We start from the raw sequence: 23,967 nt of genomic DNA on the forward strand, positions 1-23,967 counted from the left end.
AAGTCACTTAACCCTCATTGCCCTGCAAAAAAAAAGAAGAAGAAGGAGAAGGAGAAGGAGAAGGAGAAGGAGAAGAAGGAGAAGAAGGAGAAGAAGGAGAAGAAGGAGAAGAAGGAGAAGGTGGAGTTTTAGCTGGGACTGGAAGGAAGCGAGGAGGAGGAGGAGAGGGAAAGCAATTCAGTCATGGGGGATAAAGAGACAGAGGAGACGCCTGGAGTTGGCAGTTGAAATGTCTTGTTTGAAGAACAGTAAGGATTACAGTTAATGTAAAAAAAAATTCAAGCTAATGCTTATATCAAAATGAGGGGAGCGGGAAAGTAGTGTTTGAGATTCAGAGATGTTTTTCCCCATCCTTTTCCAATGTACATTGATTCCATTCTTGTGAAATCAACATATGTGTATGTGGCCAACTTTACATTCGAAAGAAGTGAGAGTGATAAATAGGCTATCCGATGAAAATGTTTTTAATTTATTGTGGTGCTCTTGGGCAAATGTGTCCTTTATAATTTGAAACACTTAGTATAATTTATTTTTTAAGTAACTTAAAATGCTGGGATAGGGAGGGGTCTCTGATATAAAGGATAGAGAGGTGGCCTTGGAAGCAGGAAGACCAAGGTTCAAGTCCTACATCTGACATTTACTGACTGTGAGCCTGGTGAGGTCACTAAATGTCTTGGTGTCCCAGGCAACTCTTTAAGGCTGCAAGTCACAGATCAATTGCATGTCTTTATTGGTTTCATCAAAGAGATGGAGTCACAGGTCTGATGTGAGGGAGAGGAGGAGAGGGAGGGGTTGAGGGAGATGGAGATGGAGAGGGAAAGAGGACAGAAGGGGGAGAGAGGGGGGAAGATGGAGTACCAGGAATGGAAGGAGAGAAGGGGGAGAGTGTGGGAGAGAGGGAAAGAGGGTGAGGGGAGGAAGAAGGAGGAAGAATATGAGAATAATGTTCATCTCCTTTTTGATGACTTTGATTCTATTATGTCTGCCAGAGCTCATTTTTAAAGGGCACATCTATGTTTGCATGTGGCATTTTAAAATTGGCTAGCATTCATTGCCAAGTCATGTTTTTATTTTGATTAATTGTAGTTATTTCAACACTTTTCATTTCCCTTTCAGGTTTGTGGAAGGAATGCTTAATATTTGTTACAATGCTATAGACCGCCATATTGAAAATGGACAAGGAGACAAGATTGCCATCATCTATGATAGCCCTGTCACAAACACAAAAGCCACTATTACCTATAAGGAAGTTTTGGATCAGGTAGGTTTTCTGCATGCAGATGGATCATATGATTTGGACACTAAATATTGACCCAAATCTATTGGGTCCATGATGTCATGATTGGTTTTCCTTCTGGCCATCCAGGTGGCAGCCTATCTCAGGTATGTGTTCTCTCCCAAATGCAAAACAGGGTTCGACCAACCTACTTTCTCTTGACTTGTGTGACGCTGGGCAAGTCACTTAAACTCTTTTTCTCAGTTTCCTCGTCTGTTAAATGGGGAAAATAGTAACATCTACATCACAAGGTTGTTGAGAGGATCAAATGAGGTAATAACTGTAAAGCACTTAGCACAAGGCCTGGCACACAGTAGGTATTATATACATTAGCTATCATCATTATTCATGGAGTATATGGTTTGTCAATAGATTTTACTTCAATCTCACTGTCACCATCCCATTTTCTTTTTGTTTCTACATTTGTAGGATGATATTTTTCCTTTGACTCTCCTTTGTAATTTTTTGTTTGTTTTTCGGTGAGGCAATTGGGGTTAAGTGACTTGCCCACAGCTAGTGTCAAGGGTCTGAGGTTGGATTTGAACTCAGGTCCTCCTGAATCCAGGGCCAGTGCTCTATCCACTGCGCCACCTTGCTGCCCCCTTTGTTTTTTCATAAAATGTCTTGTCCATTGTGGCCCTCTCTATTCCCTGTGGATGGTATTCATTTTCATTCATTTGGTGACAGTGGTGTTCTGTAAAATGTAGTCTTGTAACTTGCCTTCCCATTAGAATGCTGGTACTAAAAATGATGAGCCTTTCTATCAGGAACTCATTAGCATGGGTAGTGGATAGAAGGTCAGCTTTGGAGGCAGAAAGCCCTGAATTCAGATTCTGCCTCTGATGTAGACTAGGTGTGTGGGAAAGTTATTAATTCTTGCAGCACCTCAGGCATATCTCTAATGCTACAGTGGTCAGGATCTAGTGGAAAGAGCAATGAATTTAGAGTCATAGGACCTTAATTAGAATCCCAGCTCTGTCACTTATTACTTGGGTGATCTTGGGGAAATCACTTATCTTCTCCTCAGGTTCCTCTTAGATAAAATAAGAAGAGAAAGTTAGACTAGATTATCTCTATAGTCTTTTATATATCCCTAAATCTATTGTCCCAAGTTACAGAAGAGTGGTCAATCTACATCAGTGAAGAGTGTTTTCACAACAGGGAGTACCCAATACCAATGAAATCATGGATCCGGATTAGAAAACAAACAGTGGAATCAGGCAGTAGATGTATCACCAGATGGTACTTAAACACCTAGTGACAGACATATGGATTGGACCTTTGGTATTGTGGAATTAAGCAGGAGAGGAAAAAGCACTAAGATTTGCTTATCCACCGAAGGGTAGGTATATAGAGTAGACTTTATTTTACTGACACAGAAGTCTCCTTGGTGAGAAAACTCCCTCTGCTAGTGTAGGGCAGCATGTTCCCTGCATCCTGCAGCTTGAAATATTGAAAGGTTAAGTGATTACATAGCCAATATGTGTCAGAAGTGAGACTGGAACTTGGGTCTTCTTGGCTCTGAGGATAGGCCTCTATCTACTGTGTTTCCCTGACTGGCAAATAAACCATTCCTATTCTCTTACAGTTCTCTTTCCATTTCTATCTATGAACCAAAGTGAGTTTTTGATTTGCATTTCTGAATTCATTTCTAGTATATAGAAAATGCTATAGGATGAAAGAAATAAAAATTTAGAGGTGGAAAAGGACCTGAGAAGCCAACATGTCTAATTCCCTCCTTTTACACATGGGGAAACTGAGGCCCACAGTAACCTTGCCTCCTTCCCTTCTTTCCTTTTTTCCTTCTTTCCTCCCTCCCTTCCTTCCTTTCTTTCACAATTGGTGTTAAGTGACTTGCCCAGGGTAACACAGCTAGTGTCTGAGACTGGATTTGAATCCAGGACTGGTATTCTATCTACTGTGCCACCTAGATGCTGCCCCTGAGAGTCTAAATAACTTTTCTAAAGTCACACAGCTGCTGTGCCTGAGGCAGGATTCTATTTCAGGTCTTCCTGACTCTTAAGTCCAGCACTTGGCTGCCTCATTATTAATGTATTATTAATAAGTGGTATTTATTTGGTTGAAGAGAAAATATTATTAACACTAGTAATAAGTAACAGTTGTGCAATTGACAATTGCAGCAGCATTATTAGTTTCCTGCTATAGGCTTGGATTATTTTCTACCGGCCAAGGATTTTCCTTGCTTGGGAGGATGAGAACCATCTTTTCGATAGCACGCTATTTATCATTGTAATTAAGTGCTTATTTGTGCATGGCTTTGTGAGCTACCATACAAAGGAATTCTTAACACAGTCCATACCTTGTGTGAGTTGAGAAACTAGGGCAAAAGCATGGTTACACAAATGAACAACATGAGATACTCCCCACATTACAAGCATACACATTTTCTAGGATAGACGATGCATTTTGCCAGCTAAGTGCTTTTCATAAGGTGTTATTCAGAAAATCTTGGTGAGCCCTGCAGATCTAGAGGAAGCAGAGGCATTGCTGCTTCTCTCGCTAAGGAGATGATATTTCAATGAGGGAAGAAATAAGGGATATGGTAGAGTTAGCTTAGGAGTTGATTTAGAGGGCGGGCTTACTGTGGAAAGAGTAGAGAAAATAGAATAAGGTAAAAGAGGTGATAAAATTGAAATTCCACCCTCTTCATGGAGACTTTTCTGATATCCCTGGTTTGTAAATTTTTTGGGGAAAGAGTGAAATAGTGGATGGAGCACTGGGATTGGAAAAGCCCAATTTGAATTCCATTTTTGTCACTGTATAACAGAGAAAATCATTTAACCTCTCCGTGTATGTTTTCTCATTTGTAAAATGAGAGGGTAAAATGATACATCTGGAAGTTCAGTAATAAAACTAGGTTTGTAAAACTCCGTGAGTTTATAATAATAATTTTTAAAAAGCAACAACCCACAGTATTCTCTATGTAGCAAAAAAGAATTTAGGCTGTCTACCTAGAATCTCTTAACTCTTGCAACATAGCTGTCCCACCTCTTTTGTCTGTCATGCATGTTCCCAATATCTTAAGTCCTCTTTCTTGCATGCAGATCATTTTTAATATTCTGCAATTTGTATTTACCTGCCATGCTTCTCTTTATAGCTCTCCATCATAGGGTTTCAGGAAGCTAATATATAGGAGTCATATAAATATATCAATAAACAATAATGATCAATCATAAATAATAATTATTAATTAATAATAATTTTTATTATTTTTATACATAGGGATTAATGTAAAATATAAGGTCTTGCCTTTAGCATGAAAGAATAAACACAATGATCTGAAATATTATCTATAGCCCCTGGTAAAATACCAAGCATATAATAGGTTCTCAATAAATGCTTGCTGAATCACATGATGAATTAAAAGCCCCAGCTTGTTTAAGTGTTTTGAAAAAAAGTTATTGTTAAGCCTCTTAAGTGATTTTGTAGGTTTTTTAGTATAGTAGCACTCAGAAATAACAATAAAAAGAAGGAAAAATGAATTTGCTGCATTTAATAAGAAATGAAGACAAAAGTAAGGGGGGAAAGATATTTCACTGTGTTTTTGGCCAGACCCTCACTTAGTCATCAAGAGAGCAGTGCCACCAACACTAGCCACTGGCCAGTTGCCACCAATAGGCAGGTAAACCCAAGAACCCCAGGGTCGGCAGTGCTATCCAAACCACAGGCCCTGCTTATAGGTACAACTTGACAGCTATTGTCTTAGGGAGCTACCCTTGGAAAGTTGGTGTCTTGGCATTCCTTCTACCACCAATATCAGCTCTCACAGATGGCCAGGTAAACCAGAAGCCACGAGGCCAAGAAACATATGAGAGATGGTGCTACCAGGTGGGCCAAAACACCACTGATACTTCAGCTACCATCTTTGCATGGACCCCACTGGAGGATCCATAGTCCAAGAACTCCAAAAATATCAGTGCTCCCAAAGGACACAAACCCTGATTCTGGTCTTTGCTTAGCAGCCATTGCTCAGGGGAAAGACATCAGTAGACAGACGTGATCTGGTAACTTTTTCTGCAGGAGCTAAAGAAAGTTTTTGGTATCACCAAATGGTTCGGTGTCAGAATAAGTTATGTTTTTCATCAATGGAAATGATGAGAAGATGCACCTTAAGGACCACTGGGACTGTTTATTTGTTCTGTAGCTAAAACTACCTATATGTGCTATCTTCCTCTTGATTTGGAGTCTATGACTTTTTTATTTTTGATTACTCTGTTTTGGTATAGTTGGTTTCCTTTCTTATACATATTTTATTTTTTTTGCATTCAAAAACATGATTCTGAGAAGGGATTAATAGGATTCACCAAGGCACCAAAGGGATCCATGATGCATAAAATGAACAACTCTTGTTCTGTGAAATTGAGTTCCTCTAAATAAGAGCCCCTATTCTCTATTCTCTGTGTATCCCTAGTGCACAGCAAAACGACTTCCATGTAGAAAGTGCTTAATAAATATATTATCATTTATATTAAATCTTTGGTCACCATTTTCATCACTGTTTGATGTTGCAGCTTACATAATAACAGGCAAAGGAAAAGAATCCTTCATTCTATCTTAATGATCTGGACTGATCATAGTAAAGACTCATTTCTTATTAAATGATTTGTTATTAAACTAAACTAAACTAAACTAAATACCATTTTCTCACTAAGAGATCTCTATAAAAATTTGAGTGCTTCTGTATCATTATATTACATTACATATAGTAGATATGTCTAAATAAAAGAGCTTATTATTTAGAGGATATGTATGTTATAAAGATACATTCTTGTGGTTGTAGCTTCTCATAAATGGATTCAGTTTGCAGAATGTGAGAAATAGGGATTAGGAAAAGAGGTAGTGAAAGGGTGGGAAAATAGGCTGGCTGTTCACCATGGAAGATATTCTAGTGCAGAGAATTTCCCATGTTCAGAAGTTGGGTTTTTTATTATTAGTCTTAGATCCTGGAGTCAGAAGACACCAATTTAAGTTTCAGCTTTGAAATTTAATAGATTTAATGATAATGCTATTTAAAATCCCCATGCCTCAGTTTCTTCTTCTGTAAAATAAGAATAATACTTTCACCTCCCATAACATAGAGTTGTTATAAGGGAAGCACTTTGTTAAATAAAAAAAATGAATGAATAAGCAAACAACAAACAAATAAACAAATAAATAAATAGATAAATAAATAAGCACCATAGATGAGGGAAGTGTTGTTATTAGATGAAGAACCAACAGGTCAGATTGATTGACATCCTTCCCACCTATATATAGAAAGGTGCATGGTGAACTATACATCATCTCAAGACTTTCCCCATATTTTTTTATGTGTAAAGACTCTACTCAAATGAATATCTAATAGAGTGTTGTGATAAAAACTAGATAGAAATCTAACAGAGTGTTGTGATAGAGTAGGTAACTTTGAATTGAGACAGAAATTTTTTAAAAATGTTCATGGTATAGCAAAAAGTTCATTTCCAGGGCTAACATCAATCAGCTGTGTGGCTTTGGACAACTGGGTGGTACAGTGGATACTTTGAGTTAGACCTGGAGTCAGGTAAACCTGAGTTTAAATATGGTTGCAGATATTTACTAGTTACGTGACCTTGGGCAAGTCACTTAACCGGTGTCTCAATATCTTCATCTGTAACATGGGAATAATAATAGCACGTATCTCCCAGGGTTGTTGTGAAAATCAAAGGAGATAATATATGTCAAGCACTTAGCGTAGTGCCCGGCATGTAGTAAACACTATATAAATGTTAACTCTTATAATTTTGGTGGTGGTGGTGATGATTATTTAACTTCACTGAGCCTTATTTTCCTCCATCATAAAATGGACACAATAGGGGGGCAGCTAGATGGCGCAGTGGTTTAAGCACCGGCCCTGGATTCAGGAGTACCTGAGTTCAAATCCGGCCTCAGACACTTGACACTTACTAGCTGTGTGACCATGGGCAAGTCACTTAACCCCCATTGCATAAAAACAAAAACAACAACAACAACAAAAAAAAAATGGACACAATAATATTTGTCCTAACCACCTTACGGAGTAATTGTGACAGTCATATTAGATTCACACTCTGACAGTATCTTGGATTTTGTGAGGTCATCTAGTCTAATGTATACCTGTGCAGCAATCCCCTTTGCTGTGTCAATGACAATCCCTCAGCAAGCACTTATTAATCAGTTATTATGTGCTCAGCAATCATTTGTTTATTCTGGTAAAGGTTAGATCTGTGTGAAAATGTGATTTCGACTCTAACAGATAACATAAATATAAATGAGAATTGTTATAACCATTATCGACATTTTCAGCACCAGAAAAAAGTCAGATCAGAATAATAACCCCCTAATTACATCCAGTTTATCCATTTACACAAAAATCTAGCAGTTATAGAAAGGCAATGTAGAATAAAAGAAGGAAACTTTTGCCACCAGCTAGTTATCACTAATTAGTGACAGACCTGTTTTGTTTTGTTGTGTAGTCATTTTTCAGTTATGTCTGACTCTTCATCGCCCCTTTGGGATTTTCTTGGAAGAGATCCTGGAGTGCTTTGCCATTTCCTTCTCCAGCTCATTTTACAGATGAGGAAACTGAGGCAAATGCAGTTAAGTGACTTGCCCAGGGTCACACAGCTAGTAGGTGTCTGAGGCCAGATTTGAACTCACAAAGATGAGTCTTCCTGACTCTGGGCCTGGTGCTCTATCCGCTGGGCCCCCCTAGCTGCTCCAGTGAGAGACATAAAATATTAATTTGTACTAAGTGCTTTCCTTACAACAGCCTGTGATGAAGAGGATGTAAGTACCATGGCCATTTGCAGGTCAGGAAACTAAAGCTCAGAGAGGTTAAGAAGAAGCTGGATGATGGTGGTGGTGGTGATAATAATAATGATGATGATGACAACAATGATAATAATAAATAACATTTATATGGTGCTTATGTGCCAAGCACTGTGCTAAGCACTTTATACTTGTTTCACTGGAGCCTCCTAATAACCCTGGAAGGGGGTTATTATGATTATCTCCATTTCACAGATGAAGGGACTGAGGCATTCAGAGGTTAAGTAACTTGCCCGAGGTCACACAGCTAGCATGTGTCTGAGGCCACATTTGGCCTCAGGTCTTCCTGATTCCAGACCCAGCAGCACTCTATCCCCTGCATTGCCTAGCTGCCAACATGCCATTGGTTGGTTGGGAATATAATAATGGGGTTTATTTTGTCTACAGATTGGACGGGATGTCCGCTCAAGCTGCCTCCAGCTCTCATATATTGTCATTGTGTAACTTGCCCATGATCACAGAGCTTGTAAATTTCGGAGGTGGGATTAAAATCAAGTGTCCTGATTCCATTTCATTTGTTCCCATCCACTACAGAGATGCACTTTACCCCTCCCCATCTCAGCCTCATCACCTGTAAAATGAGGAGATTGGGTCAGATGACTCTGAAGGTTCTTTCAAACTCTAAGATTCTATGAAAAGTTGAATTTTGACTTTCTAGGACACCAACCCAGACACGCATTTTTCCTTGGATAGGCCTCCTTCTGTCTCCTGCTTTTCTGTAGTTCAGATGACTTGATTTGAGAGTCCCCATAGTCTTCTTTAGGATATGATAGAGGAGAACCTGTTTTACAGTGAGGGTTTTAGCTTTTGTCTTTTCATTAACTCTGAACCATAGAAAACATTTTGCATATGATTTCCACTAATAAGCCTTTCTAACTTCTTGTCCATGAGAGTTCACTCAGATGTTATTTTTGGATAACATTCTTCCTTCATTTAGTTGACAAAATGAACAGGTGATCTTATATTTCAATAAGTATTGCATGTTATGAGCAAAAGGGAGTGGTGAGGATAAAATCTCAAATAGCCACAAATTGCAAAGCTAATTATTATTATTTTTTGTTGTTGTTGGGCAATGAGGGTTAAGTGACTTGCCCAGGGTCACACAGCTAGTAAGCATCATGAGGATGAAACCTAATAAGTGAATGATGTCATGTTGGCATAAGTGTCCCAAAGCTTGTTGAGGGGTCTAGAGTATAATTGAGGGAGTTAATGACACTGTCTGTATTAATGACAAGATAATATAACCAATGAAAACATACATGTATAGTGTGAGAATTGGAATGACACCCCCTGCTGGGAGGGACATTGTGAGCTCTGGTCATGAAAAGAAAGCATGTGACTTTAGTGTCCAGAAGTGATCTTTTCTGGGGTTTCTTGGCATCAGGAAGTGATGGTTTGCCACCTGTGGGTCCTGTCAATCAGAGCTACCAACCAATTAGCTTGGAGGTGTGTGTGTGGATGGCCCTGTTTCCTGTTTCATAGGAGGCTTCTGGGAGGAGCGAGGCCTTTCGTTTCAGGACCTCGGTTTGGTGGGAGGACAGATGCTTGGCTCTCTTAGATAGTTAGAGGAAGTTTGCTTTTTACCTCTCTCTCTTCACTAACTTCTGATGCACTTTAATAAATACTTACAAGTCTAAACTCTTGCTAAAGCTTCTAATTTTAGACATCATAGCTAGAATTTTGGGCCCTTACAGTAGGCATCAAGAATGTTTCTATGACTTGAGTGTTATTGTCTGTCATTGATTGGCTAAATATGTAGTTGGGGAGAAAGATGAAAGGAAATAGGAAAAAAAATCTGGATTTTTGAATATTTCATAATTAAATTGGGAGATATAAAGGGAAAGACAGCAAAGAGGATGATAAAATTATTGTGTATGTTATTATAATAATGTCATTTTATTATGATGTAATATTATCAGTAGCAAAGAGGGTGAATCATGGGCCCTGAAGTCAGAAAGACTCATCTTTCCAAGTTCCTCAGATACTTTCTAGCTGTGTGACCACAGGAAAGTCACTTTACCACATTTGTCTCAGTTTCTTCATCTGTCACTAGCTATACTTGAGTTATTGATCAACTCTACTACCTATTATCCAAACTTTAGTAATTTTTATTAAAAGTCACTAGAGGATAAAACTAATCCAAATTGAAGGATACAGGCCAAGTGAACCAATTTGCATTCAGAATTTCCAGATGGAATTATTTTAATATTTCAAGAATTTGTGATTTAATTTTGTATGAGTACTTACTCTCTCCTCCAATTTAGATTGCAACCAATACACATTTTAGTAGGTATCTTTATGAGTTGCAATGGCCAAAAAAAGTTATCCCCTGTTTGTTAGTCTGCCATTGATGAGTTTTGCATGATTGACTTAGGGAGATTCTTGGACCATCTGTTGCTGGGATGATGCACTGAGACCTTCTAGAGGACTTGTCTTCCACTGGAATTCCTTCAACAACCCAAGGTGACCTCCAAATCATAGTGAGGTATCATAGTAGGAGTTTTAATTTTATAGCATTTCAACAAGCTCATTTAAATTACACACACACACACACACACACACACACACACACACACACACATTTATTTGTTTGTTTAATTACTTCCTGGCAAGGTCCTGTTTGTTGGTAGATTGATAAATTTTTCAGTCACCAGAATTTGTGTATAGGGATTGTGATCTACAATGGCATGGGCATACCCATGTTAAAGGCTAAAATTCTATCTATTCTGTCTAAAATCTCTAATGAGTGGTGGCCAATAAATTATAAGCTTTAGCAAGAGTTAGACTTTTAAGCATTTATTAAGGAGAATAAGAATTTGGTAAAGAGAGAGGGAGAAAGGCCTATATTCATCTATCTATTAAAGGGAGAGCACATTTCTCGCTCCGCTCTCCGCCAGAGTCCCCAGGAAAAGAGAGAGTCAGAGCGCCCGGCTCCCCCTTCTTCCTCCCTGATGCCAAAGAAAAGACGCAAGTTCTTGCCCTCAGAGACATTCACCTCATGGCGCAGCTTTTCTACAGTAAGTCTCCAGCAGGTGGCGTCATTCCAATTGTTACACCCAACTGATAAAGACATATTTAGAGCTGAGCAAAGCACTTACCTTTGCTTTGATTCACTGGGTTATCTAGTGCTCCTTTTTATTGCCTTATAGGAATGTAAAATACCAATAACAAAATAGTTATGAATAGATTGATGAAATCTCAGTTCTGACCAATTTGTTGGGTTGGGGGTATTGGGGTGATTGTAGTGCTTATTTTCTCTTACTCAATTTGATTTATTACCATTTCAGTGCCATTTTCAAAGTCAACCAGCTCTTTTTAAACTATATTGCTCCTGCGGCAGGTAGGTGGCACAGTGGATAAAGCACTGGCCCTGGATTCAGGAGGACCTGAGTTCAAATCTGGCCTCAGACACTTTACACTTAACTAGCTGTGTGACCTTAGGCAGGTCACTTAACCCTCATTGCCCTGCAATAAATAAATAAATAAATAAACAAACAAACAAACAAACAAATAAGTAAGTAAATAAATAAGTAAACAAATAAATAAACAAACAAACAAATAAATAAATATATATATATATATATAAACAAAATATATTGTTCCTATGGCACATGTGATGCAGTGATGTGTATCTTGGACAAAATTGTTTTGATGTATTTTGTTTAGAGGGCATGTGTAATGGTTAATTATGAGTTGGCTTTTGAGCCAGGAATACTTGGGTTTAAGCCCCAATTCTGGTATGTTATTGGCTAGCTAATCCTAGCCAAATCCCTTGTCCTCTCTATTTCCTAGTCAATTTTCTGAGAGTATAAGATGAAAAGAAAATGCCAAGTTACTCTAAGGGCCAAATTTAGTATGGGAAGAGTTAATTGGGTGGCTAACCATAATATTGGGGTAAGAAAGAAGATTAACAACCTCTATTCAAAAAACAAAACAGCTTTTATTAATGGGAACAAGTTTAAAACACAAGTGAGGATAATAGAGATAGGGACAATGAGAAAGGGAATAGGGGAAGAGCCCAGCTAGCTGCAAGGAGCTAGCTTCACCTCAACAACACAAGCTCACCACCACCCAGAATCCACAGTGCCAAAGAGAACCAGCTGTGCAGTGTATCCCAGGCCCAGTCTGAAGATCTGCCAGACTAGCGTCTCTCTCCTTCTATCACTCTAGTAAGAGTGAGATTCTCCTCCCCAGCTTCCTCCCGAAAACCTCTGTGCAACCAGAAAACAGGGCCAACCACACACACAACCCCAAGCTAATTGGCTGTCAGCTTTGACTGACAAAACTGACAGGCTGGCTCTACAGTTTCAAGCTGGCCAGCTTCTGGATGCTGAAGACCACCTGACTTGTCCTCACCAGGTTTCTCATCATGGTGGAGCTTCCCTACAGTATAATTTGGCCAGGCCCATGTAGATGTGCAGGTGTCCAGCATGAGCTCAGTGTGCACAGGCACGTGCCGAGGTTTCTAATTTTAGCCAAGGATGGGGTCATAGAAACCCCAAATCACAATTAATTCCTTACATTATATTGGTAAAAGTTATTTCCTCATTCGGGAGTTCACTAGACCAGGTAAAGTCTTTTTCCCTTCCTTCTGTCATTTGGTATTAAGAGTGTGCACAAAAAAAAACAAAAAAAAACAAAAACAAAAAAAAGGGGGCAGCTAGGTGGCGCAGTGGATAGAGCACTGGCCCTGGATTCAGGAGTACCTGGGTTCAAATCCAGCCTCGGACACTTGACATTTACTAGCTGTGTGACCTTGGCCAAGTCACTTAACCCTGATTGCCCAAACCAAAAAAAAACAAAAACAAGAGTGTGCACAATTAAGTGTGAGGTGGAAGGTTTTCTTCAGATGTGAACACTGTTCCTTGCTTCAGGGAGAAACTCCTCTACTGCAATTATGTGATGTCCTTGTAGCCCTCATAGACCATTTAATGAAATCTGTAGCAGCCTTTCATTTATATTGATTGACTTTCAGAATGTATTGACCAACCAGGAACGTAAAGGTTAACTGGAATGTGACCTGACATTGTTTAAATGCATTTGGAGAGCCCACAGCCTTTGCTGTGTGTTTTGTTCTGGGGAGTCTGCTTGGTTAATTATACAGGTGGGGTGAAATAGTTGGCACAGCATTGATCCAAACAGTTCAGGATTTTTGTTTGCATCTTTTTACTTAAGCAGGAGGGGTGTCTTGTAATTCTATATTTTCAAAAAGTAATAACTGGGTATTACCAAACAATAAACATTTGGTAATCTATCCGTTAAACTAAAGCTTCTTAAACAGTGGGTCATGACCCCATATGGTCTTGTGTAACTGAATGTGGGGGTCGTGAAAAATTTGGCAACAGTAAAAGGTTATGTGTGCCTATTTTATACATATATACCCAGGGCCACTTAAAAATTTCTTGGGTGAAAAGAGATTGTGAGTGAAAAAAGTTTACAAAGACCGGCACTACACAACTCAACAAATTTAGAGAAAGGATTTACTTTGCATGTCTAGGTATATTCATGTACCTTGTCTTCTATTAAAAAAATTCCCATGTACTCACAGTGTTATGTTTTGATGCATACAGTAGGCACTCAATGAGTGATTTAAAAAAAATTTTGAACTTAAGAAATAAAAGCATTTCCATAACAAAGTAGATGAGAAAAAGATAGTACCTGAAACTGCAGATCATGTAACTTTCTTTTCCCTCCTTCCCCCCAAAATGACTACCATTAGACACTAATACATATATGTATATGTATGTGTACATGTGCATGTATGTATGTATATCTACATATATACACACATGTGTGTATAGATAGATTTAAATATAGATTTCTTCCTCTACCTGCAAAAAGCATCTTCCTTCATAGAACCTTTTTAGTTAAGTTGGTTATTTATAATAGACAGAAGGACTTGGTCACTCAAAGTTGTTCTTAAGTGATGAAGAGTACAGTACACAGAATTAAGAGAACATGGTATATAGTAATAGTAATGTTGTTTTAAGAAAGAATTTGGGGGCAGCTAGGTGGCACAGTGGATAATGCATCAGCCCTAGATTCAGGAGTACCTGAGTTCAAATCCAGCCTCAGACACTTGACACTTACTAGCTGTGTGACCTTGAGCAAGTCACTTAACCCCAATTGCCTCACTAAAAAAAAAAATTAATAAAGGGCATGTGAAGAAAGATGCCATCTGCATCCAGAGAAAGAATATTTGTGTGTAATGATAGCTACCTTTAGAGCGAGGGGGAGGAAGGAAAAAAAAAAAGAAATCTACATGATAAAATGGTTGTATATTTGTAGGGAATAGCAAGTTGTACATGGTAGGTTTGCAGTTTCATGTCCTATCATCTTTTTTTTTAATTGTGCTGTGTTATAGAAATGATTATTTTGTTCTGTGAAATGAAAATAATTAAATAAAACAATGTTGCTGTTGCTGTATACAACATTATCTTGGTTCTTCTCATTTTGCTCTTCATTATTTCAAGCAAGTCTTTCCATGTTTTTCTAAAATCACTGAGCTCATCATTTCTTATAGCAGAGTAATATTTCATCATGAACACATACCATAATTTGTTCAGCCGTTCCCCAATTGACAGATATCCCTGCAATTTCCAGTTCTTTGCCACCATAAAGAGAGCTGCTATAAATATTTTAGAGCATATATGTTCTTTTCCTTTTTTCCTGATCATCTTGGGAAATAGACCTCATTGAAGTATTGCTGGGTCAATTGCTGGCTAATTCTAGATTGCTCTCCAAAATGTTTGGATCAGTTCACAGATACACCAACAATTAATTAAGGTGCTGATTTTCCCACATCCCCTCCAACATTTGTCACTTTCTCCTTCTAAATGATTGTTTTTTAACTGACTGCCTTCAAAGATTATTATAACTTTAAAAAATCCTATGATATATATGCTATATGTGACATTATTGTAAAATTTAATTAAAAATACACCAGTAAAATGAATCTTTTATTTTGTTATTAGTCCTCTTTTTGAAGATGTGGATATCCAGATGTGCTTCTCTGTAACCCAAAAAAAAGTTTTGACAGAAAATACATTCATGCCTTTTGTTGAAAACAGAAGTGACAAATAGGTAAACTGGTCCTATTTCCATTCCCTCCATTTCTGGTTTAAAAATACATCTATTCTAGGGACAGCTAGGTGGCACAGTGAATAAATAACCAGCCCTGGATTTAGGAGGACCTGAGTTCAAATCTGACCTCAGACACATTACACTGGCTGTGTGACCCTGGGCAAGTCACTTAACCCTCATTGCCCTGCAAAAAAAAAAACCGAACAAAACAAAAACAAAAAACAAACAAAAACATCTATTTTGATGTGTAAAAAGGATTGATTTTGTGATGAGAGGATAGTTTTCCAAACTAAAAAGAAAATCTTGCTTTATCATCAGTGAATCCATTTAGTGGCCTGCTGAATTTCTATTACCAATTCTATGGCTTATAGTCTCAGCAAGTTATGTGAGTTTCAGAGACATTTCAGTGACTTTCCTGTCCATATTCATAAAACCAATGTGAACCATAGGCAGCACTGGAACCCAGATGTTCAGGACTAGTGAGCATTCCATAATGCCTCTAATTACACTAAACAGATAGTGTTTATCTAGTAGATAGTACTGTAGAGAAAAAACAGCTAAAGGGAGACATTCAAGGGCCAAACGCTGCTTGCTGTTTCCAAAGCTTTATTTCTCATTTAATAATCTTAATGTTAATGAATAATTTATAGAATAACCGTCCAAGTGGATGGTTTTAAGTAATAGCTAAAGCTATCCCTTTTTTCTAACAAGTGAATCTCCTGTATTTTCTTTAGCCCTGGTAAGGGATTTTGTGTGAAAGCAGGCCAAAGTTTCTTTCATTGCTTCATATTCCCCTTTATTTTAAGGTACTCCTGGGGAAAATACAGGTAATCCCAAACTCAAAGAATGAATTGCATCCCAAAAGATTTTTTTCTTTTAAGTTTTATGAATACTTTAAAAATACATTATAGACATTTCTTGATCCTCTTTTGTCACAAAGAAAATCAATAAAGGAAAGCTAGCTGGTATAGAAACCACATCTAAGACTGGATGCTGTATTCTACACCTCATGTCTCCACTTCTCTACCAAGAGGACCAAGATATGTTTCATCATCTTTTCTCTTTATCCAATATTAGTACTGAACTTTAATTAGTACTAAACTTTAGTTTTAGTTTGCTTTTAGTGTTGTTTTAATTTATATTGTTTTGATAAACATCCGTCTTCCCTAATTTTGCTTGCTTTATTCTGTATTATCAAATATATATATATAAATCTGTATATACATATTTATATATCTTCTAATATTTTTAAAATATTTCAACTTTTATTTGTTTATACATGTGTGATGTTGGTGTAAGTTATTGGTTTAAATCTATTTTCTGCCAAAAAGATTTCCAGTTTTCCCAGAAGTTCTTGTTGAAAGGGGAATCTTTTCCCCATAACTTTATTCTTTTATTTTGAAATGTATGACTTTATTATGTATTCAAAAGGAATAGCAAGCCATACACAATAGACCCGCAGCCTCATTTGCAATCATCCCCTTCACCATACAATGCTATGGAAATGCCTGCTCCACTCCACAAATTAAAAGCAAAATAAATTTAATTAAAAAAAATACATATTCCTTGCCTTTATGGTTACTTGGTGAGCTTAGGGGTTCTGAAGTCATCTTGAGTTCTGGGTGGTGGTTGCCTATTAGTTACCTATAGAACTTCACTTTTCCCCCATTACTGTGTATTCTTGAGTTTGGCTAATACTGGAATACAGTGTTCATTTGTGTTGAGGCCTTCCCCCGCCCCCGCCCGCCATTTTGTTTTAATGACCTACTTTTTTATCTTCAAGTAAAAAAAAATGTACCAATTAGTTTTAACAATTGTCCCGTTCTTCAATTGTGTAGGACTTTGTGGCCCCTTAGACCCACTATCCATTGGGTTTTCTTGGCAAAGATACTGGAATAGTATAGCTATTTGCTTTTCTAATTTTATGAAGGCAGGGGTTAAGTGACGTGCCCAGGGTGACACAGCCAGTAAATGTCTGAGGTCAGATTCAAACTCTGGTCTTTCTGACTGCAAGCCCAGTGCACTATCCACTGTACCATCTACCTGCCCCATTAATACAGGTTCAGATCTGATAATGATCCAGACCCTTCATTCTTTAATTTTTTTTGTTGTTTTGGCGGGGGAATGGAGGTTAAGTGACATGTCCAGGGTCACACAGCTAGTAAGTGTGAAGTGTGTGAGGCCAGATTTGAACTCGGGTCCTCCTGAATCTAGGGCTGGTGCTTTAGCCACTGCGCCACTTAGCTTCCCCCTCATTCTTTAATTTTTAAAATAAATTTCCTTGAAATTTTTTACCTTTATTTCCTTCACATGAATATTGCTATTATTTGTTGTTTAGTTCCTTAAAATAACCCCTTTGTAGAATGATTGGCAAAGCACTGAGTCTGTAAATTAGGTAGTAAGCTCTAGTTAGGTTTCCAGGCCAGCAAACAAAAGTGTGTTTAAGCCACAATGTAATAGAACCATGAGGAATTGAGGCAGCTGAATGAGTTCAAGTGAGAAGAAAGAAGGAAAAGGAGATTAAAGAGGATTTATTGGTTCATGTGGGAGAGAAACTGCCTCAGGTAGAATTCATTGAGCTGAAAGGAATAGAAGAAATCTTAACAGGTACATGATCATGTTTGGCAGGAAAAAGGCGATAATGACGATGTTGAATCAGAAGTTGTTGTTTTTTTTTCCTAACATTGGTACATCCCAACAAGAAACAAAATAAATTAAATTATTTTCATCTTCCTTTTTCTGTAAAGAAGGATAATTTGTAGTTTTATTTATGCACATTTTCAATGTGTTGAGGTGGATTCACTTCAAGATATTTTATGCATAATTTAATTATTTTGAATGGAACTGCCCCATGTCTTGTTTCTGGAACTTATTAGTAATATAGGCTTGTCCTCAAAGTCTTAGTGCAGTTCTAAGCATTAACCCTGTATGTAAAAGGCTAATTATTTGGCAAGAGAATGTTATTTTATATTTCACTACTTTATTGAGCCTATTAATTGATTCAATTAATTTTTTGGTAAACTCTCTGGGTTGTCTAAATTAACTATCATATCATTTCCTAATGGAAATAATTCTGCTCCTCTGCCAATGCTTATTCTTTTAATTGTTTTTTTTTCTCTCTAATATATTTGCCCCTTCTAGCACTTTAGTAAGTCGTAGTGGAGAGCATAGGCATCCTTGTAGTAGCCATTGATCTTACTCAAAATTCTTTCACTCTTTCTCTCTTAAAATCCAAAAGTTCATTTGGAAGTTTATTTGGAACTCGGAGTACATCAACCCATAGAAACACTTTTAGAAATTCTAGTTAAGTTTCCAGGCCAGCAAACAAAAGTACGTTTAACCCACAATATAATAGGAACATGGAGAATTGAGGCCATTTCATGAGTAATTGTGAGAAGAAAGAAGAAAAGGAAGATTAAAGAGGATTTATGAGTTTATGTGGGAGAGAGACTGCCTCAGGTAGAATTAATTGAGTTGGTAAGAATAGGAGTCTGGATTTGAACTCGGGTCCTCCTGAGTCCAGGGACGGTGCTTTATCCACTGCGCCACCTAGCTGCCCCCCCTACCTGCCCTACCAAAATAAAACAAAGATGGGGTGATAGAAATCCCAAATCACAATTAATTCCTTACAATAGGTATATGATCATGTTATTCAGGAAAAAGAAGATAATTATGATATTGGAGTCTGAAGTTTGTGTATGGAACCATATGTAAGTGGCTGAGAAAATAGTGACCTTAGTGTGATTTGGAGTAGAGGGAATCAGGATGAAACCAGCTACTTATGTGTGATGTGTGAAAGTCGTTAATAATGCCTTATAGTGTGATCTATACCTGACTGGGATTCCCCTCAACAGCCCAAAAAGGAGTCATCCAGTTTTTGCTTGAAGATCCACAATTGTGTGAGAGGGGACTGAGGCATCTCAATCCGTATTTTAATGGCTTAAATTGTTAAGGATTTCCTTATATTATGCTCAGATTTGCCCATTTTTGCATCTCTGAGCATGGAAGGAGGTCAGAGGGCCAGGAGAAGGTGACCTGGGAAGACTTGAGAGAAGACTCACTGCTTTTATAGGATCTGGTGCAATGACCATGATTGGAGGTGAAGAATGGACTTATTCTAGTCTAGGCCAAGGAAACAGAATGAGAAAAGGCAAAGATGCAATAAAGTTAATGGGTCTCTCTGGAGTAGAGGAACGAGATGGAACAATGTGAGGAAGGAAGTAATATGGTATTATATTTAAAATGCTGGGCTGCCACTAGATTTCAGAGACCCTTAAGTGGCAGTGAAAGGCATTTGGAGTTTACTTTCTTGGCAAACACTGAAAATTTTTGATCATATATTCAGTCATATATTCATATAGAATACAATAAGCTGACATCGACAGCTTGTCTCTGCTTAGTGATGTAGTCTGTTTCTGAAGGTGCCATGGTGTGTTTGAAAGAGTGTCAGGCTTGGAGTCAGCCCTCTCCATATTTGAACTCTGGCTCTAAGGCTCCCCATGTGTCTATGTTTAAGTCATTTGGCTTCTCTAAAGCTAAGCAGACCAGCATAACATGAAGTTCAGAGAGCCAATCTGGAAGTCAAGAAGGCTCTGGTTCTAGTACAGCCTCTGATGTGTACTGGCAATGGAGCCCTGGAAAAGTCTTTCAAGCCTATAGGCAGCTCCCCACTGATAGAAGTTGCAGAGTAGGTGATCAGCATTAATAGAATGAATTTCCTAATTGCGAGTTTCCTATGCCAGTGAAATGATAGGTACAGCCCAAAAAATGGGGGCAATCATCTTTTTAACCCATAGGATTATTATAAATAAAATGCTTTGTACAACTAAATGGGAAGGGCTTGGGAACTATGATTTCATTTATATAATGAACCCTCAAGTGAAGAAACTCCCTCTATATAGGTCCGCATCTTCTCTGACATTTATAGTTTCAGAAAATTGCCTAGGACACTGAAAGGTTACATGACTCGCCAATTGTGTCAGAGGCAAGATTTGAACCCAGGTCTTCTAGGCTTCTAGAATAGTGTCTCTACTAATTCATGTTGTTTCTCTAAAGCTCTTAAAGTGGCTACTTTCTTAGTCCAAAATGTGTGTTTGCTCATTTGTTTTTTTCAGTCATTTCTGACTCTTCATGACCCTCTTTGGGGTTTTCTTGGCAAAGATACTGGAGTGGTTTTCCATTTCCTTCTCCAGCTCATTTTACGTATGAAGAAACTGAAGCAAATAGGGTTAAGTGACTTAACCAAGGTCACACAGCTAGTAAGGATATGAGGCCAGATTTGAACTCATGAAGATGAGTCTTCCTGATTCCAGACCTGCCACTTAGCAGCCCTAATGTATCATAGTCTAATTCTTTTATTTTATAGATGAAACAGACAAGAACCAAAGAAGCTGAGACCCAGGAAAAGTCTCCCCTTTGTTTTATGAAATACGCATCTTCTTTTGATATATACTATTAATTGTCTCCAATTACCAGCTATTAAATTATTGATCACTAACTCATGAACAAGCAAATTATTGCCTATTATTTCCCACACCAGGACTACAAAGACTGGACTCAAGGAGCTTGAATTCTATCATTGAAGCTACTTTCTGTACATGTTAAAATACTTCATGAAAAGTTTGTTGATGCTGAGGGATGTGCAGGACAGTGTAGACTGAAATCTTTTTGAGGGCGACATGACCACTGTGGGAATTAATTTCCTTGAATATACATGTTTGTAACAGCTGGATAAAAGGATTTTTTTATTCCATAATGGGGAAAATCTAGTCTTTTCAGACTTAGAGGAATAAAGCAGCTGTTCTCTCCCATAGATTTACTGCAAATCAGATCAGTTGTATCCCTCAAAGATTTCTTTTTAATAGAACAAATTCTCATCCCCCCTCTTAAAAAACATTTTCCTAGGTTGACTATTCAAATCTCCAGTGCTAGTTCAGATGCTAATATGTGGGTAAAGGAATAAACTCTGCTTCCACTTCAAAATAAACCCTTACAATTTTGGGGTAAATAATTTTGGGGGGTTAGAGTTAGAATATCCAACTTATCAATTTAACATAAGCCAATTTAATAATTTTTTAAGTATTTCTCACTCTGTGCAAGGCACAGTTGTTGGCTATAAGAGGTCATCTCTAGTCAAGGCTCAGTGAGTTTTGGAAAATAATTTCTTTCAGTGGGAGGCTATGTGACTTCTCTGGACCTGGCAATTTAAATTTAATTTGAGTCGACTTGATTAATTGGTGGTAACAGCTTCCAAGAAGGGAGTAGAGTTTGCTTAACTCAATCCACTTAAATGTTGATTTCATTGCTGTCAGAAGAAACCTTAATTCAATCCCTCTTTTCATTCAATAAAAATATCCCTTTAATGGAATGGTAAGATGAACCATGATGATTTCGTGGAAATTCACTTACTTTGTCATCAATTAACAGGTCATTTCTTATTAAAAAAAAAAAGGAAAAGGATCTATATATACAAAAATATTAATAGCAGCTTTTTTTTTCTGGTGGCAAAGAATTGGAAACTGAGTGAATGCCCTTCAACTGGGGAATAGCTGAACAAGTTGTGGTATATGATTGTGATGGAATGCTATTGTACTGTAAAAAATGATGAGGCGCATGCTCTCAGAAAAACCTGGAAAGATTGGCATGAACTGATACAAAGTGAAATGAGCAGAACCAGTAGTACATTGTACACAGTAACAGTGACTTTGTGTGATGATCAACTCTGAATGACTTAGCTGTTCTCAGAAATACAACAGTCGAAAACAAAACCAAACTCATAATGAAAGATGCTATCTGCCTCCAGAGAAATAACCGATGGAGTCTGAATGAACATCAAAGCATACTTTTAAAAAACTTTATTTTTTCTTGGTTGTTTTTTTTTTTGGTCTGTGTTTTCATTTACAACATAACTCATATGGAAATATGTTTTGCATGACTTCACATGTATAACCTCTATCAAGTTGTTTACCTTCTCATTGAGGGATCCTGGGGAGGGGGAGAGAGAGAGAATTAAGAACTCCAGATTGAAAAAGAAACAGATGTTAAAAATTGTTTTTATATGTAATTGGGGAAAAATAAAATTAATAAACAAGCCATAAACTAAGCTGTATGCTCTATGCCAGGAACCATACTTGGCAATTCAGATACAAAAACAGAAATTAAATAGTCCTTGCCCTCAAGGTGCTTATGTTAGTTGGGTAGAAACAGCATATAAACTTGTTGTTATTCATACACATCATAACATGTACACACACCAATATATAAATCCAATGTACTGGTTTTTAGGTAGGGAAGGGAGGAAGAGTTACTAGTATCTGTTGGCATTAGCAAATACCTTTTTTTTTCATGAAAAATGACATTAGATAAAAAGCGAAATGTGACTGTATATTGAAGCATGGGATATAGGATAAAGAGCCAGCCATGGAGTCAGGGAGAACTGGGTCAAGACATTCTGGTTTCATGACCCTATACAAGTCATTTAAAGTTTCAGTGCCCTAGGAAACCCTATTAAGAATAGAAGTTTCAGGGGGGCAGCTAGATGGCACAGTGGATAAAGCACTGGCCTTGGATTCAGGAGGACCTGAGTTCAAATCCAGTTCCAGACACTTGACACTTACTAGCTTACTAGCTGTGTGACTGTGTGACCCTGTGCAAGTCACTTAACCCTCATTGTGTCCCCCCCCCCCCCCCCCCCCCCCGCCAAGAATAGAAGTTTCAGGACAGTTGCCAGTCTTCTTTGGTAGATGAGGGTATCTACATGGGGGTCTTGTACACCAATGATAAAATGGGTAGGTCTGACCCAAATTTAAAAATAGATAAATGAAATTAATGGAAATGATATTTTAATATATGGATAAGAATGGTAATTGAGTTACTGGGAAGGCTTGTTATTGTTATTTTTTCGATGACGATGATGGTGATGATGATGATGATGATGATGATGAATGGTGGTGGTGGTGGCAAACATTTATATGAAGCCCACTACGTCCTAAGCACTGTGCTAAGCACTTTACAAGCATTATCTCCTTTGATCCTCACAACTCTGGGAAGAGGTGCTATTATTATCCCTATTTGGCAGTTGAGGGAACTGAAGCAAATAGAGGTTAAGTGATTTGCCCAAGGTCACATTGCTAGTAAATATTTGAGGCTGGATTTGAACTCAGGCCTTTCTGACTTTAGGCCAAGGCTCTATCCACTGCACCACCTAGCCACCTATATATGACACAACAGCTAAAGTTTGTATGCGCATTTAGTATGCTTGCAAAGTATTCCCTTCTAATGTTCCTACTTCCCCTCTTTGTAGAGTGAGAAGATTATAGATTTGGAACTTTACATCCAATGATTGTCACACTTTATGTGTCAGTTTTCCTGGAGTATATTTTCTCACGTTTTATTCTGTTATGTTAATACAGGATATTATTTGCACAGCTTTTACAACTATGTTTTCATTTGATCCCCTCATAATTCTGGAAAGTCTTCTTATCTCCATTTTACAGATGAGTAACTGAGATTGATAGAGGTTAAATAACTTGCCCAGTGTTAAAAATCGAGTAAGTGTCAGGCAGAATTTGAATGCAGGTCTTCCTGACACCAGATCTCCCACTCCCTACTATGTTACCTTGACCCATAAAGCATTACTGAGGAGAGGAAAATAAGGGAGCCATTGGGGAATGGAAGGGAATATAAAACCAAAAGATATCAGAATTAAAAAAAAAAAGATAACTCATTCCCTCTGAAAAAAGTTTCATAGGAATATCTGGGAG

At 37.8% G+C, this 23,967-nt stretch overlaps 1 protein-coding gene across 1 annotated transcript in view; it reads left to right on the plus strand.

The window, feature by feature from the left end:
* The window catches only part of ACSS3 (acyl-CoA synthetase short chain family member 3), a 244,414-nt gene that overhangs the window by 43,737 nt on the left and 176,710 nt on the right, over positions 1-23,967 (plus strand). Inside the window, exon 2 of the mRNA XM_043969220.1 lies at positions 1,117-1,261. Within this exon, the coding sequence (XP_043825155.1) occupies positions 1,117-1,261 (145 nt within the window). The remainder of the gene's footprint in view (positions 1-1,116; positions 1,262-23,967) is intronic.

Source organism: Dromiciops gliroides, chromosome 5 (genome assembly GCF_019393635.1).
Source record: "Dromiciops gliroides isolate mDroGli1 chromosome 5, mDroGli1.pri, whole genome shotgun sequence".
NCBI classification, from domain to species: Eukaryota; Metazoa; Chordata; class Mammalia; order Microbiotheria; family Microbiotheriidae; genus Dromiciops; species Dromiciops gliroides.